General features: G+C 37.5%; 1 protein-coding gene across 1 annotated transcript in view; it reads right to left on the bottom strand.

The window, feature by feature from the left end:
• Nucleotides 1-1,140: 1,140 nt before the first annotated feature.
• The window catches only part of gpr155a (G protein-coupled receptor 155a), a 42,068-nt gene continuing 15,644 nt past the window's right edge, over nucleotides 1,141-27,564 (bottom strand). The window contains exons 6-16 of the mRNA XM_056464670.1: nucleotides 20,571-20,654; nucleotides 18,374-18,494; nucleotides 16,341-16,422; nucleotides 15,373-15,463; nucleotides 13,523-13,724; nucleotides 12,504-12,590; nucleotides 10,549-10,688; nucleotides 10,011-10,106; nucleotides 9,843-9,907; nucleotides 7,260-7,394; nucleotides 1,141-5,690 (exon numbers count right to left, since the gene is read on the bottom strand). Of these exons, the coding sequence (XP_056320645.1) occupies nucleotides 5,498-5,690; nucleotides 7,260-7,394; nucleotides 9,843-9,907; nucleotides 10,011-10,106; nucleotides 10,549-10,688; nucleotides 12,504-12,590; nucleotides 13,523-13,724; nucleotides 15,373-15,463; nucleotides 16,341-16,422; nucleotides 18,374-18,494; nucleotides 20,571-20,654 (1,296 nt within the window). The 3' untranslated portion in view covers nucleotides 1,141-5,497. The remainder of the gene's footprint in view (nucleotides 5,691-7,259; nucleotides 7,395-9,842; nucleotides 9,908-10,010; nucleotides 10,107-10,548; nucleotides 10,689-12,503; nucleotides 12,591-13,522; nucleotides 13,725-15,372; nucleotides 15,464-16,340; nucleotides 16,423-18,373; nucleotides 18,495-20,570; nucleotides 20,655-27,564) is intronic.

The following is a 27,564-nucleotide window of genomic DNA, read 5'->3' as shown; positions in this document are numbered from 1 at the left end:
TACTTTTTTAAGGCTCTTTTAGGCGAGAATGTAGTTGTTTAGATTGCAACTATGCAGTTTATTTATAAGGATAGTGCCTATTTTAAATCTTGGAGTTTCTGCGCATCGGCATTGATTCGCCTGTCATACTGAGCAGATCAAAGATGGTTGACGCTCCGCCACAAGATGGCGACAGAGACCACATAATAAGTCCTTAGAGGAGAAAAACTGTGTCATTTCAAACTGCAGCTGATCAAATCATTATAAAACAGGTGAGTGACTTTCTCATTCGATCTCTCTCTTGTGTTGTAGTGCTAGTGTTTCATTTGCTTTGGCTTTTTTGGGGTTAATTATTGTGATCTCCAGATTGCAGTAAATACTGGGAGATCTCTGTAGACTGATGGCATTTCATGCTGTTCAGCCTTATAATCTTAAAATGTCAGCAAAATCAGCTGTTTTGTCATCTCTTTAGACATTACGCTAGAGAATCATTCAAACACTAGCTCTAAAGTGACGTTGGTGATGTAGCAACAGTTTCTGCTGTCAGCTGCAGATCTGAATGAACGGCGGAAGAAAGTAGTTCCTCCAACAAAAGGGTTTTTGCGACTCTCTTTTTATATACCTGATTATGCTGTTGAACTGTTGTATAAACGCAATATCACACTTGTAGCAGTGAGATATGGCTGTATATCGGCACTAAGGCAGCGCACGCCTCCCACCAGTGTCGATATACAGCCATATCTCACTGCTACTTGCGTGATATTGCGTTTATATAACAGTTTGTAAAATTAAGCATAAAGTTTCATTTCAATATTAATAATAGCAATTTAATTGTTAATTAATTTACTTTTCAAAATTAATTATGAAAGCAGTAGCTATAAAAGTGGTTTTGAAAAAGTATGCAAATAATCTAATAGTGTAATAATAAAACAGCATAAAAAAGGGCTATTAACTGTATAAAAATGAAGTACTTGTATTACAGCTGTTTAAAATATTAATGAGAAGCCTATGAAACAACAACAGTAGTAAATGTAAATAAAAAATATGCATGTTACAAATTACCATTTCGTTAATAAACTAACCACAGTAATGCATCTGAACATATCCTGTCTCCTGTTCGTTAGTCAACATTGAAGTGTTTTGTGAAATGAAGGATTCATCTGAGGAAAGACTTTTATTCTGGAAACAGCGAGCTGGCAGGACACGAACGTAAACATAAACGAACTCAAAATAATCTCATTACAAAATAAAAGTCCAACTGTAACATCAGTCCCTGAAGCAGAATCGCCAGATAAGCTCAGACTTCACATTCAATACAGTACAAAATATAATGATAATATGAAAACATGCATACCTGACTTCAACTTCCAGTCATTCTGCCGCTAAAGTCCCATGAAGAGTTTAAAGTCCCATGAAGAGTTTTGAAATACGCATTTTTTTGTATTGTTTGATGTCATCTCAACTGAAAAATGAAGAGAGGGCGGGATATTAAGTAGCTCCTCCCCTTTCCCCCCAAACATAAGCCAATAGCGTTTGGTTTTCTCACAGCTCTGCCAGTGAGTGGTTGAGCTCCAAAGCGCATCAAATGAAAAGCAAACGAGAAGGGGGGCGGGGCATGTCAGATAAAGAGAGCATTTGATTGGTCAGTATTTAAAAAACTGAAGCATGAGGTGACAAAAAGATCGTTGCTCCATTTTGGCGGGAAACGCACATTTTGTCACTGTTTTGGAGCACAATAGATTAAAGATATCATTAAACTAACATGCTGATACTAACATGTGAAAAATATTATTTTAATTTTATGGGACACTTCATTTAAAAAGTAAATAAGTACAAACAGTAAATAAAAATGGTACATTCTTAACTTAGTGTGTTAAAAATATAACTGCAATACTGCTTTTAAACCTGATTCGATTATTGCATGTAATTAATGAATGTAATTCAGAACAAAACTGTATCAGTCAGTCTAACATAGCTGTCAAAACAATGCATAAAAAATCTGAATGAACAACTAGGAGATATAAAAGGAGACTTAGTGAGTGAAAACCCCCTGTGCATATACAGCAGCTCTGAAATGTTCAATATATTCACCTTTTACCATCCAGTGTGTGTGAGAGGTAGATTCAGTGCTCAAAAATCTCATTTTAAGCAGCATCTGCTTATTATGGAAGACTCTTTCCCTTACAGAATTATAAAAAAAAAAGGTCATTCTGACAATTTACCCCAAAATTTGGTTTATTAAATGATGGAAACTGGTTCCCATCGACCTTCATAGTAAAAAAAATTACAATGGAAGTCAATCGTTACCAGTTTCTAATATAAGTTCTAATATAAATGAAGGCTGATTTATACTTCTGCGTCAAGCGCACGTGTATGCTTCAACGCAGCCTTCACGCAGTCACAGACCCCTTGCCGTAGCTGACGCAGACTGACGCGCACCTCTCAAAAAAATGTAACAACTCATTCCAACAATGCCTAGCACAAGCTGCATGACTGATCGACTTTGTAGCACTGACGAGTGTGGACGGTGCTGAGAGTCGTGAGCCCGATGGAGCAAGTGTTTACACACGTGGAGTCCCATGAAGGAGCTCCAGGTGGAAGCTTTTGTTTTGCGTTTACCTTATGATTAAAGTTGTTTCACTTCCGCTGGTTCCCGCCTCTGAATGATCGAGTTTTAGCTACTTGTATATTAAGGTAGCGTTCAGAAAAAACAAAACACCCATGAAGAAACTCGACACAGGAACATAAAAACCTACTGCCAGCTAGTGTTTCTGAAGTGTTACCGTAGAGCAGGCATGTAAAAGCTCGGTTCTGGAGGGCCGATGTCCTGCAAAGTTTAGTTCCAACCCCAATCAGACACACCTGGGCTAGCTAATCAAGCACTTACTAGGCTTTCTAGAAACATCCGTGCAGGTGTGTTGAGGCAAGTTGGAGCTAAAATCTGCAGGACACCGGCCCTCCAGGACCGAGTTTGGACACCCCTGCCGTAGAGCAACATAATCAACATGCAGAAGTATAAATGCACGACTATGTGCAAGGCAGGTGGCGTGGGTCATGCAGAAGTATAAACCAGCCTTTAGTGTAGAGTGGAGAAATTATGCGTTTAATAATATAAACCTCCAATTGTCAGAAATGTTTAAAAAAAAAAAAACGTAACGTTCTCTCACGATGCTGAAACCATATCAATATACCACTTTGACTTTTTAATTATTCGATTTGTTTTGGTATTGCAATTTCGGTTGGGCGATGTTGACGAATTTGGCATCGTACGATGTCTTATGTGTAACATCGCGATGGCGTCGTCGTTGTAGGTGGCGGTAAATTAATTATTTAAGAAAAAAAGAATTCTTAAATTAATTATTAGTAGCCTACCGTTTCAACTACCTGACCCGCATGGTCTTTGTTTTACCAAAGTTATCTATATAAATAAATATAGATAAGTTACACACAAATTACCACCTGTCAATTACTTTTTCCGCAGGACAGAGTCATCCGAGTGGCAGAGTGATCTGTCTTATTATAATGGCGTCAACAAACTTGGTTGGTAAAAAGGTGCACAACCAACAGGAACCAACCAATAGCATCTGAGCTAGTAAATACTAAGTAAATGCGTGAAAGCGAAAGACTGAAGTAGTGTACTGGCGCTGTGACACGTTACCTGATAGATTCAAAAGACCGAAGAGTTTTTAGATGGAGACAAGATTAATTAAATATCACGTTTAACACAATATATAGGATTGAGACGTGTGATCCAGCGGTACATCCTTGATAAACTGTCCGACGTGCACTGCTCTCTGGGGTTTTGTCCTCAAAGCACCTGCTGACTGCCTGGAGCTCAGACGTGCGCTTATGTGTGTGGTCACGTGATGTGCGTTTTCAGCGGTATAGGATGGAGGGCTTTTCAGAAATGCTAGATGAAACGGAAGTGTGGACGTGGATCGTTTTCGTTCTAAAATGCCATTTTAAAACCAAGATGTATTAGCGTAAAAGGGGCTTAAGTGTGTGTTTTTTGCGAGCGGGTTGTTGCTGCGACGGGGCGGAGGGTTGCGATGCCGGTTCAGAATCTTGATGTCTATCAACCCAACCCTAATTGCAATTGTTCACGAATTTTGAGTTTCTCAAAATTGCAACATTTATTACACTGAATTATTATTATATAATTTTTATTTCTCATTATTGCAAATTTATACTTTCATAAACTATCTATCCTGAGTCAGAATAATGAGATTAACTTCACAACTGTTAGAAATTAAGTCCCGATTCTGAGATATAAACTCCATTTCTGAGCTTACAACATCTTGCGCTACATATTGTATTCCCAAAGTTATTTCTTACATTTCAAGTTTACAGGCTGCCGTGCTATTAATTTAATTTCTTTCAGTTTAATCTCTTTAAATTTAAAGTTTATTTCTTTCTGTTTTTACTCTTGTTTTTCCCCTCAGAAAAGCACAATACAAAAAAAACGAATAATAATTTCCCTTTACGTTTTTCCCTCAGGTGTAGGAACAGGTAGTTTACTGTTATTAGTATGGGCAGAATAAATAACGTGCAAGGTGTTGTTGGCTGAATGCTGTAATTGTGTGCGTGTGTTGGTTTTGGTGGCTTACAAAGACCGTTTTTTGTATAATGACATGAGTATGACCTAGTTGTACACTATTGTGATGGATTATGAGGACATGCCTGATTCAAAACACTACAAAATCATACTTAACAAGGTTTTTTGACAAATTTTGCCACAGGTATCATATGAGAGTTGAGGTTAGGGCTAGTGTTAGGCCATAACACCATAAAAGAAGTGTTTTTTGCAGAATAAACTTCATTATACCTATGGAGAGTCCCTGTAAACCACCAATAATAACATGTTTGAGTGTGCGTACGTTTGTGAGTGTGTTTGTGAGCGGCTGAATGCATTTTGGTGGTTTACAAAGACATGACATGGGTATGACCTAGTTTTACTCCATTATGGTGGTTTATGAGGACATGCATTGTGTCTTCGTAATTCAAAATGCTTAAAATACTTAACGGGGTCTTTAGACATTCAAATTTGCCAGTTCTTCTAGAGAGTTGAGGTTAGGGCTATTGTTAGGCCATAACACCTTAAAATAAGTGATTTTTACAGTATAAGATACATTATGCTAATGAATAGGTCTCGTAAACCAACAAAACCAATGTGTTTTGGTGGTTTACAAGGACAGTTTTTAGTATAATGGCATGGGTATGCCCTAGTTGTACTCTTATTACAGTGGTTTATGAGGACATGCCTTGTGTCTTAGTAATGCAAAACGCTTCAAAATCATACTCAACAGGCTTTTACCTTTCAAATTCATAGTTGGGTTGAGGTTAGGGCTAGTGTTAGGCCATAACACCATAAAACAAGTGGTTATTGCAGTATAAAATACATTACACCTATACCAATGTGTTGAAGTGTGTTTGTATGTCTGTGAGTGCAAGTGTGCGTCTTTGTGAGTCTAAGTGGGTGTTTGTATGTGTGTGTATTTGTGAGTGTAAATGTTTGCATTTATGTGAAGCGGTAGTGCAGGGTCTGGTCCTCGAAGGCGTGCTGTTGTGTGATGTGCTGAATAACTCCTCCATCCAGCAGCCGCGAGCCGTACAGCACCGCCTCCCCCTGATCGCTGGCTAATCCCACACTCTGCAGCCACATGACCATATCAGTGCCAAGAAACGCCTGGATGCTGCTCTTTTCTCCACATCTGCGGACAACAGCACAGTAATATACTTCAACATCTAACAACACACACAGCAAACAAACTTTTTTTTTTTTATTCGATGTTTGACAATTTCAACTGAAACATGGAGTGGGCGGGACATAGATTAGCTCCACCCCTTCTTAAAAAAAAAACCAATAGCGTATGGTTTGTATATCCAAATATAATATAACATATATGTGAGCTGGTTTTGGTGGTTTACAAGGACAGTTTTTGTATAATGACATGGGTATGATCTAGTTATACCCTTTACGGTGGTTTATGAGGACATGCCTTTTGTCTTCGCAATTCAAAATGCTTCAAAATCATACTCAACATGGTCTTTTAACATTCAAATTTGCCAGTTTTCCTATGAGGGTTGAGGTTAGGGCTAGTGTTAGGCCATAACACCATTAAGTAAGTGATTTTTACAGTATAAAATACATTATGCCGATGGATAGGCCTTATAAACCACCAACACCGACGTGTTTGAGTGTGTGTTTGTGAGTAGCTGAATGCTGTGATTGTGTGTGTGAGCTGGTTTTGGTGGTTTACAAGGACAGTTTTTGTATAATGACATGGGTATGATCTAGTTATACCCTTTATGTTGGTTTATGAGGACATGCCTTTTGTCTTCGCAATTCAAAATGCTTCAAAATCATCCTCAAGATGGTCTTTTAACATTCAAATTTGCCAGTTTTCCTATGAGGGTTGAGGTTAGGGCTAGGGTTAGGCCGTAACATCATTAAGTGATTTTCACAGTATAAAATACATTATGCCTATGGATAGGCCTCGTAAACCACCAACACTGACGTGTTTGAGTGTGTGTTTGTTAGTGGCTGAATGCTGTGATTGTGTGTGTGAGCTGGTTTTGGTGGTTTACAAGGACAGTTTTTGTATAATGACATGGGTATGATCTAGTTATACCCTTTATGTTGGTTTATGAGGACATGCCTTTTGTCTTCGCAATTCAAAATGCTTCAAAATCATCCTCAAGATGGTCTTTTAACATTCAAATTTGCCAGTTTTCCTATGAGGGTTGAGGTTAGGGCTAGGGTTAGGCCGTAACATCATTAAGTGATTTTCACAGTATAAAATACATTATGCCTATGGATAGGCCTCGTAAACCACCAACACTGACGTGTTTGAGTGTGTGTTTGTTAGTGGCTGAATGCTGTGATTGTGTGTGTGAGCTGGTTTTGGTGGTTTACAAGGACAGTTTTTGTATAATGACATGGTATGATCTAGTTATACTCTATAACGGTGGTTTATGAGGACATGCCCTATGTCTTCATAATTTTAAATGCTTCAAAATCATACTCAACATGGTCTTTTAACATTCAAATTTGCCAGTTTTCCTATGAGGGTTGAGGTTAGGGCTAGTGTTAGGCCATAACCCAATGAAATAATTGGTTTTTGCACTATAAAACAACCGTGTAATTGGGAATCTCAGAGTCATGTTTTAAAAAATAGCATCAAATGTTATTTTCTTTTATACACCAAAAGCAAATGAACCATACAAATAAATGCATAATTAAGTGTGAAACAGAGAACCAGTGCTGGAGGGTGTCTCACCTTTTCTTGTGAACGATGTCTTTAATGCACTGCTTCTTATGATATTTGAGGAACTGGTTGCAGGTCAGTCTGATCTCCTCAGACGCTTCTGAGCCTGAGACCACCTGAGCCCACCACTGCCACACACTCACCAGCCTTCACCAGCAGAAACAACAGCAAGTCATCCACACTGCTGCATTTACATCACATTCATTAAAGCTCCTTCCCCCACTCAGAGCATTTACTGAAGAAAACGTTTTAAATACTGAAGCACACGAGTAGCAAAATTAACCACCAGATGTAATATGCAAAACGATAATGCAATACATCATACAGCAATGCATTTTAATATTTAAAGGGGTCCTATTATGCCCCTTTTTACAAGATTTAAAATAAGTCTCTGATGTCTCTAGAGTGTGTGTGTGCATGTGTGAAGTTTCAGCTCAAAATACCACACAGATGATGTTTTATAACTCTCTGAAACGGACCCTTTTAGGCTTTGATCTTAATTGTGGCGTTTTGGTGACTGTCGCTTTAAATTCAAATGAGATTGTGTTCTTTTCAAAAGAGGGCGGAGCTACAAGTGCCTGTGTGTCAGCATAGTGGCAGATTCAAAAACAAGACTAACTTCAAATGCTAATGAGGGAGAGATGGTCACTAGTGGGCGGGGCTTTCCCCCTTTGAGAATGTCAATCAAAGTGTTTTAATCAAGTGTGATTGTAAAATATACAATTAATACATTTGTATCATTAGAATTATTGTGTAATAGGTCACATAGGCATCAGTAACCCCGCCCTCTTTTGAAAAGAGCACAATCTCATTTGAATTTAAAGTGACAGTCACCATAATGGCACAATTAGGATCAAAGCCCAAAAGGGTCAGTTTCAAAGAGGAATAAAACATAATTTGCACTGAAACTTCACACTACAGGTCTGCCATGGAACTTGAACAGAATTCTTGCAGCGTGGGAATACATTTCCAAATAAAACGCGGAATCGGTTGGTAACTCTTGTGTAATTTGAACGGGAGAAGGCAGCCTAACAATATAGCGTTCCAGAGTCCCGATGTTATTTCAGAACAGCATATCTGCGATTCATTCTTATTGCGATTGATTCTTATTGAGCACCAATTCTTATTGTGCTTACGACTGTTGCACATGCTGACCGCATGACCAGTGCTTTTCATTCACGCAGTCTGTGCATGCATCATCTGCATAACGATCCTCAGAGCGGGCTTTACCACCATGGCAGAGCAAAGTGAAGATGCGCTGTCCTTCAGCTTGCATTAGAAAACGGTCAGTTTACTTTTAGGAAACCCACATCAGGCAAGTCTGATGTATGGGAGTCTTTTTCATGCGTCATAAAGCAAATGGAAATAAAATACCCTTTGCTCAATGTGATAATACCGCAAAGGTTTACCCTTTAGCAGTCACAAGACTATAACCTCAGGTTTAAGGCGGCACTCATGTCTCATCAAAATGGGGCAAACAAAACTGACATTTAGCCTTCAATCCTTGCACAACCTACACTTTTATCTGTTAGCTCTCTCTCTTTTTTTAGTAGTATCCAATTCGAACAAGAGATTTTGGAAACTAGATTTAAATTTAGCGACAACGGTTGGGTAGAAAATTATTCTAAGCGGGCAGCGGATGAACAAAGACTGAATATACAGCGGGAGAGGTAGGGTGTGGAATAAAACCGTACGGGATTAGTCCCACGCAGACCTCTACCTAACACACTCTAAGAATATCAGAGACTTTAAGAGTTCACACTTAGCTGATGATTAATTATAAGCTTGTTTGGCATGCTGTCCCGGCAGAGAGCCCTGAGCTCATAAGATCCTCGAGCCCGGGGCTCCCTCCCATTGCAAGGCGAGAGGAGAGTTTGAGCTCAGGTAGATCTCGAGAACTCCCCCTGCTGTAGTAGCTAATGAACAGATAGTGATTGCTCTTAAGAGATAACTACTTACTAGGAGCATGTCTATGGTGGCGATTTGGATTAGTCAATTCACTTAAGTTGCATGTTTTTGGATGGTGGGAGGAAACCGGGGAACCCGGGGGAAACCCACGTGAGCACGGGGAGAATGTATAAACTCCACACAGAAACGTCTGCTGGTTTGGTAAAGCCTGGAACCAGAGACGTTCTTGCTGTGAGGCAACAGTGCTAAGCACTGGGCCACCGTGTCACCCATCTAGGAAGAAGGAGGAGTGGAAGGGGGGATTCTTCAAAACGAAGATAGCGGTGGTAAGTAACCCAGAGTATATGTAGTGGCTTAGGAGTCGTCTGATTGGTACATTGAGAATTGAATAATGTGGATCCAGCTGCTAGCAATCATAAGCACGCGATTCTCTCGAAATCAGTTCATAAATAAACTTCACTTGTTTTACATCTTGTAAAAATGGGCATAACAGGTCCACCTTAAATAAACTCATACGCCTGACGCAGCAACAACAACAGAAAGTTGTTGTTTTTTCACTTAGTGTGAATAAATGCTCTTTACACATGGGGAGGAGATTTGAATTCCTGGAAAATAACAGTATGATTTCAAAATATGTCAAAGGATAAGTTCAACATCACATGACCAGTGTTGCAGAAATGTAGTTACCTCTTTTTGAACGGAGAAATGATTAAATGCTTGTCGAGGCCAAAAAAGGCAAATGAAATAAGACCCTAGAGTAGAAAAAAAGAGATGTATAATTCAGTAATAATATAACAGATGAGCACAACACACACACACACACACACACACACACACACACACAAACACACTCACCTGTCCGTAATTGGCCACAACACAGAAGAACTGCAGCTCCAGATACAGACGACCTGGATCTTTATTAAAGAGCCACCATAGACAACTGCACAGATTCTGAAAAACACACACACCTGTTAGGTTTTCATGTTTTAAAGGGGTCTTCATACAGATATAATGATGTTTCTAACTGTACAGACTTTATATTGTGTCCTCTTCCCCAAACCCAACCCTGACAGGAAACAATCTGAAATTATACTCACTATATAAGAGTATTCAAAATAATTCAGTGTGATATATGAGCCATTCTCCTCATAGGGATGACAATATTATGCTTTCGTTTTGCCTCCACTTCTGTCATGTTTCCACAATAATAACGAGTTGAATACTTTAGCACACCCTACAGGACGTTGATCAACACAAGCATCGTGCACTAGGTCATCAAAATACGCCTTTGTTTGTTGTGAATACACACCCTCTAGTGGAGAAAACTATTTACTGCGCTTTAAAACTGAATTAAAAAGAAGTGTAGGTGTAAACATGGCCATGGAGTACTCACAGCGAGTGAAGTGACAGTCAGTATCAGACAAATTAGCACGTGTCTTGTTGACTGAATGTCTGTGTTCTGTCTCTCCGTCTCCTTCTCCTCCTCTTCAACCAGCAAACAGTGCGTGGATGTACATTCCTGACCACACTGACCTGAAAACAGCAGAAGCTTCAACACATTCAGCTTTTTTGCTCTTTTATAAGGTAATCGATATGTTTGAGAATGCTCGATTTCTGATCATTTTACATCCTAGACATCCTAATGCAGAAAACAGCAACTTTTTGCTTTCCGTCGGTCATACTACATAGTGTAACTACAGAAGAGTCAAGCTTTAAATAGTCCAAACACTGCTCAATTGGGAAATTATCCAAACACTGCTTATTTTTGAGTGAGATGCTAACCGTCTCATCTGATTTAGTGACTTATGCTAAGCTAAGCTAAAAGTGCTCTCGTCAGACCTGAGATCGGCTGAATGTATTCAAGAAAGATAAAACTCAACTGTTTAACTCTTGCGGAGTTGTAAAATGAGCCTATTTCCAAAAAAGTGGAGTGTTTCTATCACTTAAGGGGGTTTTCATCACTTGTTTCTCATGCTGTACTTCAAAATGCGCATTAACACAGGATGATGAAATCCAGATACTGACTTCAGCTATTTATAAGGTATTAAAAACATAAACATCATAATTTATAGGTTTGACTCTATTGAGCTGTGGTGTCAGTAATGCCTCCAACGATGACCTTTCACCAATAAAACAATTTTTTTGAGCGAGAGGCTAACGGTCTAATCCGATTCAATCATTTATGCTAAGCTAAGCTAAAAGTGCTCCCGACAGACCCTGAGATCGACTGAAAGGATTCAAAAATGATACCACTGAACTCTTTAACTCTTGTGGGGTTGTAAAATGAGCCTATTTTCAAAAAAGTGGGGTGTTTTTATCAAATAAGGGTGTTTCCATGATTTGTTTCTCACGCGGTACTTCAAAATGCGCATTTATACAGGATTATGGAAACCCAGCTACTGACTTCATCTATTTATAAGGTATTAAAAAACATAAACATCATAATTCATAGGTTTGATTCTGTTGATCTGTGGTGTCAGTAATGCCTCCAAAGAGGACCTTTCAATAATAAAACTTTTTTTTTTGAGTAAGAGGCTAACGGTCTAATCTGTTTCAATTACTTATGCTAAGCTAAGCTAAAAGTGCTCCCGCCAGTCCCCAAGATCAGCTGAAAAGATTCAAAAACACTAAAACTCAACTTTGTAACTCTTGTGGAGTTGTAAAATGAAGTTGTAAAAAGCAGGGTGTTTCCATCACTTGTTTCTCATGCTGTACTTCAAAATGCGCATTAATACAGGATGATGTAAACCCAGCTACTGTCTTCAGCTATTTATAAGGTATTAAAAAACATAAACATCATAATTCATAGGTTTGATTCTGTTGAGCTGTGGTGTCAGTAATGCCTCCAATGATGACCTTTCACCAATAAAACAATTTTTTTGAGCAAGAGGCTAACGGTCTAATCCGATTCAATTATTTATGCTAAGCTAAGCTAAAAGTGCTCCCGATAGACCCTGAGATCAGCTGAATGGATTAAAAAATGATACCACTTAACTCTTTAACTCTTGTGGGGTTGTAAAATGAGCCTATTTTCAAAAAAGTGGAGTGTTTTCATCAAATAAGGGTGTTTCCATAATTTGTTTCTCGTGCTGTACTTCAAAATGCGCATTAACACAGGATGATGGAGACCTAGATACCGACTTCAGCTATTTATAAGGTATTAAAGTGCTCCCGCCAGACCCCAAGATCGGCTGAATAGATTCAAAAACAGAACAACTCAACTTTGTAACTCTTGTGGAGTTGTAAAATGAGCCTACTTTCGAAAAAGTTGACCTTTCACCAATAAAGCAATTTCTTATCTATGAAGAATCTGTTTGAGTGAAGAGGAAACGAAAGAAAGAGGAAAACCTGTTTGTATGGACACTTCCTCTTTGGTGTTTGTAACGTCAGGTCTGGTCTGAGGACGAGCGCACGCACACTCGCACATCTGGCATGCTGACAAACACACATACACACACAGATTAGACTGTCATTCAGTCATTTTGTAGATTCAGAACAGCATAATATCTAGTGCTTTAACTGCTATTTTCATTCTCCAGTACAGTGTTTCCCAACCCTGTTCCTGGAGGCACACCAACAGCTCATATTTTGGATGTCTCCCTAATCTGACCCGTTAACTTCAGGTTCTGGAGTCTCTTCTAATGTTCTGATGAGTTGATTCAGGTGTGTTTGAATAGGGAAAGGTTAAAAATGTGTACTGTTGGTGTGCCTTAAGGAACAGGGTTGGGAAACACCGCTCTAGTAAAATAGTAGGAGTAGAATTATCAAATGGTGTTCACTGCTAACATTTTTCTGTATTTATGGATAACCAGATCAGTGTTTCCCAACCCTGTTCCTGGAGGCACACCAACATACATATTTTGTATGTCTCCCTTATCTGACCCATTCGTGTCAGGTTTTGGGGTCTTTTCTAATGTTCTGCTGAGTTAATTCAGGTGTGTTTCATTAGGGAGAGGTTGAAAATGTGTACTGTTGGTGTGCCTTCAGGAACAGGGTTGGGAAACACTGAACCAGATGATCTACATTTCTAAAATGCGCAATTTACAACCAGACCTTAGTGTTCTTTCAACACACAACTTACATTTCCAGCAACACAATCATGATTTTAGCCTTCTTACCTCAACAAACTCATACAAAATCAGATAAAATTGTGTTAATTAAGCTATTTAAAGCTGTTTACCCCTAAAACCCCTGCATGCAGTGTCAAAAACACTTCTCATAAGTCATAATCTTTGCTCTGATTGGTCAGTAGATATGCTGTTGTTATTGGCTGACTGCTTAGACTACAGTGTGTGTCAAAAACAAATTTCACATTACACATTAGTGAGTTTACATTCAGTACGAAGGAAGTGTTGTGAGTGTCATACCCGAGTTGCCGCTGCCTAAAGCGCAGGGATCCTCAATAGAGCCCTGAGCTGGTGTGTTGTAGGCAATCCTCAAATCTTCTTCACTTCCGGACAGTGATCCAGATACAAGGTTTTGATAGTCTTGTGTTCGTCTGCTGAGCAGTGCGAGAGAGACGCCACACACCGCGATACTCACACACAACACCACCGATGTGCACATCACCTACAACACACACATTCACAGAAGCTTGCAGTAAATACAATGTGGTTTATTCATTTATAGAAGTCTTTATGACTACAGTTCTGTCAGCTTTAAAGGGACCATGAATTGAGAAATCAGCTTTTGCTTGAGCTTTTGCTGATTGGTTGATTCTAGATTGCGGTTACGTTTTGCATCTCCAACAAGAAAGCTATTATTGTTCACAAACAAAGATCTTCAAATGTAAGAGGTTTGAATAACAACACTAATTCTATCAGGCTCTCTCTAAAAATAAGGTTGGTAGGTGTATATATAGAGATTTTGTTTTGACAATATTAACTTAAAGACTTATGCTATACCTGAATCATATATTCAGCTTCAATTAGAATTTAATATTTGGGTATGAATTCAATTTAATTACATTATTATTCATTAACCATGCAGAGTACATTTCCTAAACAAACAGAGTGGACAGAAATAGCCTCAGTGGCTACGGTCAGTCATTTTAAAATGCATACTGGATTGTGTGCAGAGTGAACAAACATTTTACTGTATCAGTTTTGTACATAGACTGTAAAATATATGGACGTAGTATCCGTGACGTCACCCATAGGTTTCTGAACAGTGCAAAAGAAGCTACAAGTAGGCGTGGCCAACCGTCGCCATTTTGTTCGTGCGTCATCGCACCCACGGCGGGATAACAAACAAGGGCAAAGAGGCGGAGAGTGAGCGGAGCTACAGACACCTGCTGGCACTTTGCTTGGACCTGGCTTAGACAGACGTTTCTTTGGGAAAAAGCTTAATACTTTATTACCTGCGACTCGTTTGTATTCTGACCACATGTGCTTGGCTGTACACTATATCAATAAGCCACTAAGTATTGTTCTTACAGTAGGAAAATGCGAATTACTTCCAAACACTTCAGATATAGTGTGTGTTAGTAAATGCAAGACTATTGATGAACTCCAGCATAACACTGTATGATAACGCTTCAGATGACTGTTCTAGAGTCTACAGCTAATCAATCTGTCAGATTCTGGAGTGCTTTACGGGTCTAAAGAGAAATATTAATGATAAATGATCTTAAATAAAACAAATACATTTATAGAGATGGTATACAAGTATATAACTTTACTCACATGGGAAACGAGGCCACATGAATGGTTTGTGAGCACAATTAAGTGCACACAGCATCCCATATCATCTGATAATTGTAAGAAATAAGTCCAAAAGGCAGCTGACTGTGTAAAGCCACATAAAACAAAACAAAATACGATGAATATGCCGAGATCAGTGGCTAATCTGCCGGATTCAGCTGAGGTGAAGTGACGGCGACCAGCTAGACCTAGCTGTCACTCAAGTGGCCACGCCCTTAATTATGCAAACTTAATATAACCTAATATAAAGGAAATGGATGAGTTATAAAAAAAAATTCACCCCCCTCACAGTTGTCATGGAGGGTAATAATAGCTATATGAACCAAAATCGTTCTTTGTACCAGGCTGTAAACACCTTTTTTTCTGCTGTAAAGTTGGCCATTCTAACAGTGGGCTCAATTGAAATTTGCTCTATTATGGAGTCAGGACTAGCGGAATTTTGATGAATTGCAGTTTCAGTTACTTCCGTATTGGCTTCCCGAGGGAGAGCGGGAGGTTGCCGCTTGGTTTTGTACCTGTGTGGTTCCATAAAAGAAAGCAGAGTCGATGGTGTCTGGCATTCTGTGTCCTGACAGGAGAAGAACACTCACAGCCAGAAAAGGTAAACTGCAAAAGACAGAGGGAAATAAAAACACAAACATTAGTCCTTTAAGCTACTATTCTACCGTACAATAAAGACTTGAATTAACATATTTTGCTGGTTCCATTGATTTATTTATTTATTATTGATTCTTGTGATTATTTTATGATTATTGTAATCTTTTTGATTATGTAAAGCACTAAGAATTACCATTGTGTATGAAATACACTATATAAATAAACATTAATAAAATGTGTTTACTTCGAGTTTACATACAGGTGCGACTGCTCTCCTATCAACTTTTGAGTGGGAAGTGGTGCAACACATGTTTCTGCCACCATTTTGTGCGTACGCCACATTTATAAATGAGACATCAAATCATTGGTATTAAAATTACAAAAAAGAAAAAAAAAACATTCAGTAATGACTAAAATAAGCAAATTCTAATGCTAATTAAACAGCAGAACAGATGATTATAAGTGTGATCAGTGTGTCAGATTGGAGCTTTGAGTTTCTTTCTTCAATATAAACAAAAAATAGAATTTTATATATATATATATATATATATATATATATATATATATATAAATATATATACATACACACATATAGATAGATAGATAGATAGATAGATAGATAGATAGATAGATAGATAGATAGATAGATAGATAGATAGATTTCACATATAGAATTAAAAAAAAAAATATATATATATATATATATATATATATATATATTTATATATATGATATATATGATATTTATATATATATATATATTTATAAAATATTCATATATATATATATATATATATATATATATGAAACAATGGGAATGAGGAACAATGGGAATATAGGTATAACTAATTTATTAATTTGTTTATTATTAAATTAATTTACTGACCCCCAGCCGGTGATCACAGTGAGTCCCGGCCTGAAGTTCACCTCTTCACTTCTCATGAGGAGCAGAGACAGGACGATGAGACCTTCAACACAATCCACAGAGCATTCAAACACTTTAAACACAAGAGATTTTATAAATAGGCTATAAAATTCAAATCTTTCTATACGAGGACAAAAAAAAGTCTGATTAATTTAAGGCGTCTTCACGGTGGCTCAGTGGGTAGTGCTGTCATCTCAAAGCAAGAAGGTCACTGGTTTGAGCCCCTGCTGTGTCAGTTGGCATTTCCCCCACAGTCCAAACACATGCTCTATAGGTGAATTGGATGAGCTAAAATGGCAGTAGTGTATGAGAGTAAATGAGTGTGACTGGATGTTTCCCAGTACTGGGTTGCATCCCTATAAAGGGAATAAACTGAAGGAAAATGAATGGATGAATAATTAATTTAGACTCAAATTTGCATAGATACCGTCCTGAAAGTGAATGTACACCAGAATGAATATCAATCTATCTGTTAATGATTATAGCTCATATGATGATTTAAAGGAATTCAATTCAGTCAATATTTCAGTTAAATGTGTTTACTTTGAGTTTACATACAGCTGCGACTGCTCTCCCATCAACTCTTGAGTGGGAAGTGGTGTACATACGTTTCTGCCACCATTTTGTGCGTACGCCACATTTATAAATGAGACACTATGGAATAAAATCACTGTCATAAATATTTCGTGCGTAAATAAAATTCACGCATCTGTAATTATAAAATCGTAAAGGAAAACGGAACGTACTCGTAATTTTACAGGGGTACAATTCCCAAATCTGCGATTAGAACAGACACAGATACGACATTTTCTTTGTCTGTTTGTATACGACTGATAAATTTACAATAGGTTTACTTTACAAACACGAAATACAGTTTCACCACGGACACGAAGTCCTGATTACGAGTGCGAATCAAACAGCGACACTCCACTGTCAAAATTCCATCACCACTCTCACAGGCATTAATAAATATGGAATAAAATCAGTGTCATAAATATTTCGTGCGTAAATAAAATTCACGCATCCGTAATTATAAAATCGTAAAGGAAAACAGAACGTACTCGTAATTTTACAGGGGTTTTATTCCAAAAGACACCAAATCTTTGGCAGGTCTTAAAATTAAACAAACAAACAAACAAAAAATACAGTAATGACTAAAATAACTAAATTCTAATGCTAATTAAACACCAGAACTGATGATCATAAGTGTGATCAGTGTGTCAGACTGGAGCTTTGAGTTTCTTTCTTCAATATAAACAAAAAATTGAATTCTAAAGGAAAAACTTAATGCCATAGGGAAAAAAGTAGTGTATTGTCCACTGTGGCCACAAGAGGGAGCACGATAAGCAAATAGAAACCATCGCATCTCAAGTTACAATCAGATGACCCTCATGTTTTAAAGTGCATACGCTTTCAAAAATTAATTTATTCGTTCATTTTCTTTTCGGCTTAGTCACTTAATTAAGCAGGGGTCACCACAGCGGAATGAACCCAGCATGTGTTTTACACAGCGTATGCCCTTCCAGCTGCAACCCAACACTGGGAAACACCCATACACTCTTGCATTCACACACACATACATTATTGCCAATTTAGCTTATTCAATTCACCTGTAGCGCATGTCTTTGGACTGTGGGGAAAACCGGAGCCACTTTTAAACAAGCGTTCATAAATAAAACAACACCTCGCGTGGTGAAAACGCGTCTGTGACTAACTGGAACGCATGGAGGTCAGAAGGGAGACATGTCACTGCTGAAATTCGCATCTCTGTCTATGTCTGGAACTCGGGATTATATGAAATATGTCTGCAATGAAATACAAGTCACTACTTGGAAATCACTACTTTCTTTTTTTTTATTTGCGTTTTCCATACTGTCCCAACTTTTTCTGATTTGGGATTGTTTAATAAATACAAAAATGAGTGTTCAATTGTTTTTAATGCTGCAGTGTGATCAGACATATGTGATGTTCAGTGATGTTTACTGTAGACTCACCAGGCCAGATGTAGGTGCTGTAGAGAGAGCCGTACAGCAGAGTAAAGCTCAACACTTGAGCCACAAAACTGTCCTGCCTCACCACGAAGTTCCACACGATCATCCCAACACACACTAATAACTGCAAACACACACACACATACATACCGGTTTATGCAGAAGGTGTAGTGGGATACAGATATAAACGCATATAACCTTGGTATTTCCTTCCTGTTCGTATAGGTCTTTCTAATGCTGTGTTCACACCAGACGCAGCAAGCGTGAATAAATCACGATATTGGCGTGTAAATAGACACATGAACATCTTGAGTTTACTCGATTTATTCGCGCGTCAAATCTGCTTAATTCGTGTGTCAAATTCACTGATAAAATAGACGCGAATTGGCGTCATAGGCGGGGCTTTTTCCTGCCCAGTGACTGTAGCTTCGTTGTTAAATGGCTAATATGGATTTTATTAAGAGAACAGCTGTGTTTATGTGCTTTATGAAGGCTGAATAACAGCGTAGATTCATTTGGAGTCCACTAGATCCTTTTAGAGGTGCACTCAGCTCTGTGAGTTCAACAACTCCTCCAGAAACTTAACCTGGATGATGGAGGCTTTCAGCGGTGCTTCTGACTGAGCGGAGCCCAGTTTGATCAACTGTTGTCCGGTGTCAGCTAGAGGATTTCCCCCGGGACACCAACAACAGGCGCTATGTCATAAGCACAGGATGTCTATTCGCGCCTTTGCATTGACTTAACATGTAACTCACTCGCGCTTGACGCTTCTTCCACGTCCGCTTTGAACGCAGCATGAGAAGTTCTGAAAGGTGTATTTTAATTTATAGCAAAAATATACATGAGCAGCAGTATATCGGCACTGGTGGGAGGCGTGCATTGCCTTAAGGCCACAGGCCGAGTGCCTTAGTGTCCCACAATAGCAAAATAAAGTCATAATGCACCTCTACGAGTGTGATACTGCGTTTATACAACAGTTTTGCGGCATAATCGTGTATATTGTATAAAGAAGAAAATCAGACACGGGGAGTCTCATAAATCCTTTTGTATGAGGAACTACTTTCTTCCGCCATTCATTTACATCTGCAGCTGACGTCACAACAGCAGAAACCATTGCTACTTCACAAACATCACTTTAGAGCTAATGTTAGAATGATTCTCTAGCGTAATGTCTAAAATGATGATAAAACAGGTGATTTTGCTCACATTTTAAAATTATAAGGCTGAACAGCATGAAATGCCATCAGCCTGCAGAGATCTCCCAGTATTTCTCCCAGAGTAATACACAAGGGTGAAGAGGCTGTACGAGTGCTGTTTTTGCAGACTATCACATGGCTATCATCCAATCAGATTCAAGGACCAGACAGAACTGTTGTGTGTGTGTGTGCGCGTGCGTGCGTGCGTGCGTGCGTGCGTGCATGTATATATATATATATATATATATATATATATATATATATATATATATATATATATATATATATATATATATATATATATATATATATATATATATATATATATATATATGAAATTACGTATATTTTGTATGTTTCTGAATGTTCTGTTTATCTATGAATAAACTACTGTCAAAGACAAAATTTTTATTTATTATTTCCCATTATATTTTTTTTCTTCTGGAGAAAGAATTATTTCTTTTAGTTTGGCTGGAATAATAATAATAATAATTATTATTATTATCATTATTATAAATTAAATAAATATCTTTTATGTATGAACAGATCATTTATTTTATAAATATAAATATATAAATTATTATAAATTATTTAATTATTTAATTAATTATTTAATTTAATTAATATTTCTACAGTAAACCACTGTTGTTCAATTGCATAATTAATTAAGTATAATTAACCTAGTTAAGCCTTTAAATGTCACTTTAAGCTGAATACTAGTGTCTTGAAGAATATCTAGCAAAATATTATTTACTGTCATCATGGCAAAGATAGAAGAAATCAATTATTAGAAAGGAGTTAAGTTATTATGGTGAGAAATGTTTAAAACATTTATTAAAAATAATAAAGATTTCACAGTGATGTAGACTTCAACTGTATATTAAAGAAAAAGTGTAGTTGACTGCGTTTTTAATGAGGAGTTTAGTTATGTTATTCACTAAACACATAATTATGATATTAACAGAAAAATAATGACAGGTTCTCCAAATCCCCAGTGAGCTCACCTGCGCCACAAAGAGGTTTATGGTGAAAATATGAGGAATCCTGTGATATTTTCGGCTCAGTATCATGACTGTGAGACTCCACACCTGCAGACACAGAAACAACATCAACAGAGAATAACAGACGATGCCAGATATTCTTCATATTGCGGCCTGAGATTTAAATCACTTTAGCAAAGCATGTTTCCAACGTGATGTGTGTGACGTTTCAGCTCAAAATACCTCACTAATAATGTTTTAGAACTCTCTAGTACTGACCCTTTTAGACTTTGATCCTAACAGCGCTGTTTTGGTGACTGTCGCTTTAAATTCAAATGAGATTGTGCTCTTTTTCAAAAGAGGGTGGAGCTACTAAATGCCTATGTGTCAGCATAGCGGCAGATTCTAGTCCTATGCTAAAAAGGGAGAGATGGTCACAAGCAGGCAGGGTTTCCCCCCTCTGATTACACGTACAAAGGGAGAATGTCAATCAAAGCGTTTCTGCTGACTGTTTTTATCAAGTGCGATTATAGAAAATAAATACACTTCTACCATAAGCTGATTAGATTCACAGACTGCTGCCACACAACTGTGTTTAAATAGTAGTGGCGCTGACTAACAGCTGATAATTAAAGAGTGCTCTTTTCTATATTCCTGTATGCAATCTGTTTGCAGCTTTTGACAAGCTGTTTTACTAGTTTATGACAGAAAGGTTCTCATTTGGCCATCTTCTTTTGATATATAGGCTTTTTTAAACCAGTAGACATCTTAATTTCATGTCCATGGCGTGATTTATGCACGTGATGTATGCACCAGTTTTATATTAGTTTATATTGGTTACGTGGTGGACATTGCGCTCTCTCTCTTTCGTTAACATGTTTAAATACCTGTGCTATATGACATTATAAAAGCTGTTTAAGTCCTCGTGTGTGAGATTTAAGGTTTGGGACTCGGCTGAAGTCTGTTCTGAAATGAAAGCGTCAGACTTGACATCATTCGCTATGGTTTTTAATGACTATGGTTTTTTCGCGTTGACAGGTGAAAATCCGATCTACCTGCTTACACTGCAGACACGAGGGCACAGATCCGATTCATATCGGATAAATTTCCACATATGAACAAGTCCTGAATCTGATTTGAGTAAATCGGAATCCATGTGATTTGTTTCTGCTTACGCGTACATGGGCCAAATCCGTTCTGTGCCACATGGGAGGAAAAAAAGGAAAATCGGAATTGAGTCACTTGAACAGTGCAAGGTAAATGCGGCCTAACAGTATGATATGTGTATTAATATATTTATTTACGAAGGTATATCATGTTACACTTCTCTAGTAAGAAAATGCTCCAAGCAATGCTATTGGAATTTATGCTTACACCAAATTTTGGAATGGAATTGAAGAATGGAATTTAACGTAAACACCAAAAATTTCCAAAATGCGCACAATGCAGACAAAAGAGTAAGATAAACTAAGAAACAAATGTGATGGAAACACCTTTACTGAATAAATTCCAGCATGCTCATCATAAAAGTCGTGATTTAGTTTGAACAGATCATGTGATAATAAAAATGGCCTTAATGGGACACATTAATAAACGTTTCGAGCATATAAAACATCTGAAATGTTGTTTTGCTCATTTCTAAAAGGCCTCAGCCAAAGTCTGTCATCACAGTGCTTAAATATTATTATTATTGTATTATTATTCTCTCTAAAACTGACTTGAGCATCTGTCTGTGCTCTTAAAGAGCGTCCCACACCTCCAAAAGCCTCCAATGTTTTCATTCATTCATTCGTTTTCTTTTCGGCTTTGTCCCTTTATTAATCCGCGGTCGCCACAGCGGAATGAACTGCCAACTTATCCAGCACATGTTTTACGCAGCGGATGCCCTTCCAGCCGCAACCCATCTCTGGGACTCATACACTACGGACAAGTTAGCCTTCCAAATTCACCTGTACCACATGTCTTTGGACTGTGGGGGAAACCCACGCGAACGCAGGGAGAACTTGCAAACTCCACACAGAAAGGCCAACTGACCCAGCCGAGGCTCGAACCAGCAACCTTCTTGCTGTAAGGCGACAGCACTGCCTCCAATGGTTTTTGAGGCAAAACTCGTTTATTATGGTGCGTTCACACCAGACGTGGATGAAGCATTAAGTGTGAGTGACTTGCATGTTAAGTCAATGCAAAGACATGAATAGACATAATGCAGCGCTATTAGCATGAATGAGGCGGCGCGATTTGAGTGAATTGAGTTTTTTTGCTTGTTTCGCGTGTGTGACTTGCGAATGACTCGAGTTGGAAAATCTGAACTTTAGCAGACATTCGCATCGCGTTAACCAATCAGGAACTTGCTGTAGTATGGGCATGATAGTGACGTAGCGCCTGTTGTTGGTGTCCTGAGGGGAAATCCTGCTGCCGACACGGGACAACAGCTCATCATACTGGGCTCGGTTCAGTCGGATGCACAGCTGAAAGCCTCCATCATCCAGGTATAGTTTCTGGAAAGTTTATGAATTTACATAGCTGGATGCACCTCCGAAAGGATCTAGTGGACTCGACACGGAATATATACGCTTTTTTTAGCCTTCCTAAAGCACATAAAGCACAGCTACTCTCTCAATAAAAGCCATGTTAGCCATTTAGCAATGAAACTAGAGTCACTGGTCAGACAAAAGCTCTGCCCATGACACGAATCAATGACACGCATATTGCGAAGTCGATATCACATGGGAATGAAGAGAGTAAACTCAAAATGTTCACGCATCTATTTATGCGTGATTTATTCGCGCAAGCCGCATCTGATGTGAACGCCCCATAAGAGAAGAAAAAGCCAAAACACCAAAAATACGTCTTGCATTAATAGTTTGTGGCCAATTTACCAGAAATTATAATTAATATTGTATATTACAGTATATATAGTGGATGTACTATTGTAATCATATTGGAATATTGTAAATAATGTTCAATTTTACAGAGTCGTCTACATCTTCAATGACCTGAGGGTGAGTAAATAAACTACATTTTCAATTCCTGTTGAAGGTTAAAGCACACTTTTATTTGTTCTTTCTATTTCTTAAGAGAAACGCACAGCAGAATTGCAAGAGGAAGGAAGGAAGTGTCAACAGATGCGCCTGAGAACAGCATGAGACTGGAAAAAACCCTACACAAGCACAATACACGTGCTGAAGGGTGTATTTGTCAATGATAATGACAGCTGAAGATGAAAATGCCTCTACTAGTGATTTGGCTCAATAACGTAACTACATGTCTGATCATGCAAACACCCTGCACTATTAGAATTCAAGATAACAGAAGGAGGGTTTCACAACGATGCACTTTTGAGCTCTCCAACAAACCTTACCTTAAACAGTTCTTAAAATATATATATTTTTAACATGCCATGTAGGGGATAAAGTACATCCAGGCGGATGTTATTGCATATTATTTCACGGCTGTCTGGAATACCCGATTCTGATTGGTCAGTCATGACATTCCAAGATATGTTTTCCCAGATAACAATCGCTCATCAACACAGACTCATCTGGGAATTTCGAATCATCTTTGCTATCAGTGAATACGTTCACGTCCATATAATTACATCCACATTCGTATGAATCTGCTTGTCTGTCACGCTGTGGATTTTGACTTTTTGGCGCCATCTTGTGAATGGATAATACATAGGTTAGAATATGCTCCATTCAGCCAGTTTCGTTTCTGTCAGTTTTGCATTTTTGACTGTTTGGCGCCATCTTGTGTCTGAATAATGCACAGGTTAGTGTATACTCCATCAGCTGTTTTAGTTTGTCAGCTCTGCGTTTTTGACTCTTTGGTGCCATCTTGTGACTGAATAATGCACAGGTTAGTGTATAATCCATCAACTGTTTTCGTTTCTGATAGCTTTGTGTTTTTGACTGTTTAGCACCATCTTGTGACTGAATAATGCACAGGATAGTGTATACTCCATCAGCTGTTTTAGTTTCTGTCAGCTTTGCGTTTTTGACTGTTTGGTGCCATCTTGTAACTGAATAATGAGCAGGTCAGTCTAAACTCCATTTAGCTGTTTTAATTCCTGTCAGTTTTGCATTAAATTTAAGAATTAATAAACTATTATGGCTCAAAACAATGTTTTGTATCTAATGTTTATGTTTTGTGGCAAGTATCCATGTGTTAAGCAGGATAAAGTACATCCAGGATGGCTGTTTTTGTAGAATAAAGCACTTCAGTCCTGTATTAAAGGCAAAACTGATAGAAACAAAACCTTTAATTAAAGGCAAAGCTGACAGAGAGAAAACGGCTGAATGGAGTATACACTAACCTGCATATTATTTAATCACAAGATGGCGCCAAACAATCAAAAACTGTTGCAGGACAGGCAAACATATTAATATAGATGTGAACGTATTCATTAGCATGTGATCAAAGTTCCCGAATAAGCCCATGTTATTTAGAGGTTGTTATCTGGAAAAATATACTTCAGACTGTTCCGACTGACCAATTAGAATCAAGTATTCCAGACAGCTGCATAATAAAACCAATTTAAAAACCAACAATACCAAAGTTGTTTGTTATCCCGAGTTTATGTTGTTATATTAGCATGACAAAAACTTATTTATTTAACAAATATATTTATCTCTTTCTCCATATGTTACACACATTCTGGACTCATTTTATTTGAAAACATTTATATATGTAACTGCTATCAAATCTATTCAGGATAACAGTTTTGAATAAAGAACAGATGTTTCAACATAAATGTAATACCAAATTAATAACGATAGGGGATCAGGCCGTTTCTGTTGTGGATCCAAAAGTGTGGAAAGGTTTGGGTGAATAACTCGCGTTTGTTTTTGAAAAAACAAAATGTACCCTGCAATTCTATATTTACATATATTATACAGTTGAAGTCAAAATTATTAGCTGTCCTGAATTATTAGCCCCCTGTATATTCTTCCCCCAATATCTGTTTAACGGAGGGAAGATTGTTTTCCACACATTTCTAAATATAAGTTTTAATGACTTATTTCTAATAACTGATTTATTTTATCTTTGCCATGATGACAGTAAATAATATTTGACTAGATATTCTTCAAGATACTAGTATTCTGCTTAAAGTGACATTTAAAGGCTTAACTAGGTTAATTAGGGTAAAGTTAGGGTAATTAGGCAAGTAATTGTATGACAGTAGTTTCTGGAGACAATCTAAAACAAATATTGCTTAAAGGGGCTAATAATACTAACCTTAAAATGGTTTAAAACAAATAAAAACTGCTTTTATTCTAGCTGAAATAAAGCAAATAAGACTTTCTCCAGAAGAAAAAATATTATAGGAAACACTGTGAAAAAGTTAAACATTGTTAGGGAAATATTTGAAGAAGAAATAAATTCACAGGAGGGCGAATAATTACAGAACTCCCACATTACAGAACTCCCACAGAACGTCAACGCTGGAATCCATATAATTGCTGATTTCCACAGCATGTCCAACACATTTCACCTACAATTTACCTTTATCCTTTAATAATCACCTGCATTACAGCAAGAGGCAACATAAACAACTATTAACAGATAAGATGATTATCAGCACACACTGTAACATTTGTGTTTCTAAGAGGAAGGAGACAAACACAGTGAAAGAAAGAGAACTGAAATCAGACATACAGCAATCTGCATAAATGACTACACCTAGGGCTGTTACAATATCTATTGTTTGCTGGACGATATATATTGCACCCAAATTAAATTGCGATAAATGATATTATTGTCACTTTATAACTCACTAATAAAAAAAATTATAGATTTTTACAACATAATAGTGTAATAATTCAGGTACACCGTTTCAATGAACATTTTATTTTTAGGAATATTTAGACATTTGAAATTGTAACAGGAAAAAAAAAATCTTAAAACAAATAAATAATAGATGTAAACCACAAAAGTGTAAGAACAAAATAATGGTTAAGTCAAAAGTAGACTTTTAAAGCATCTCAGATGGGCATATATTTGAGAAAAATGTTAATTTATATGAGCAATATCACATGAGTAGCAGTGCAATATGGCTGTATATCACTGGTGGGAGGCGTGTGCAGGCTCGAGGCCGCAGGCCAAGTGCCTTAGTATCCCACCAGTGACGGTGGGACAGCCGTATCGCACTCGTGTGATATTGCGTTTATACAACAGTTTGACGGCACAATCGTGTATATAAAAAAAGAAAGTCAAACACAGAGAGTCTCAAAATTCTGTTGTATAAGGAACTACTTTCTTACACTATTCATTCACATCTGCAACGGCCATCAGAACAGCAGAAACTGTTGTTACTAAATAAAATATCGCAAAATATCGCACGACTATCAGCCAATCAGATTCGAGAACCAGACAGAACTGTTGTATAAATTTAGATACAAAATAGATATGTACAGGATACAAATTATATATAAATATTCATGTAACACTTTTTTGTATAGTCTTGTTTCTTTGTATGTGTGTGTTTCACATATACATAATAAATGCTCTCAATACAGCTGAAGTCAAAATTACTCGCCCTACTGTGGTTTCTTTTTTCCAATTTTTGATTGTTTAACAGATTAAGGTAATTTTCATTTCCTATAATATTTTTTCTTCTTCATCAGGAGTGTCCAAACTGCATAGTTTAGCTCCAACTTCCTTCAACACACCTGCCTGGAAGTTTCTAGTAAACCTAGAAATAGCTTGATTAGCTGGTTCAGGTGTGTTTAATTGGGATTGGAACAAACATTTGCTGTTTATTTGCAAGTTTTGACACCCCTGTTCTAGAGAAAGTCTTATTTGTTTTATTTCGGCTAGAATAAAAGCAGTTTATAATTTTTTATAAGCAATATTAGTTTTGGATTGTCTCCAGAACAAACCACTGTTATACAATGACTTGCCTAATTACCCTAACTTTACCCTTATTAACCTAGTTAAGCCTTTAAATGTCACTTTAAGCTGAATACTAGTATCTTGAAGAATATCTAGTCTAATATTATTTACTGTCATCATGGCA

This window comes from Danio aesculapii, chromosome 9, assembly GCF_903798145.1.
Source record: "Danio aesculapii chromosome 9, fDanAes4.1, whole genome shotgun sequence".
Lineage (NCBI taxonomy): Eukaryota > Metazoa > Chordata > Actinopteri > Cypriniformes > Danionidae > Danio > Danio aesculapii.
This window is presented reverse-complemented; position numbering and strand designations above follow the sequence as displayed.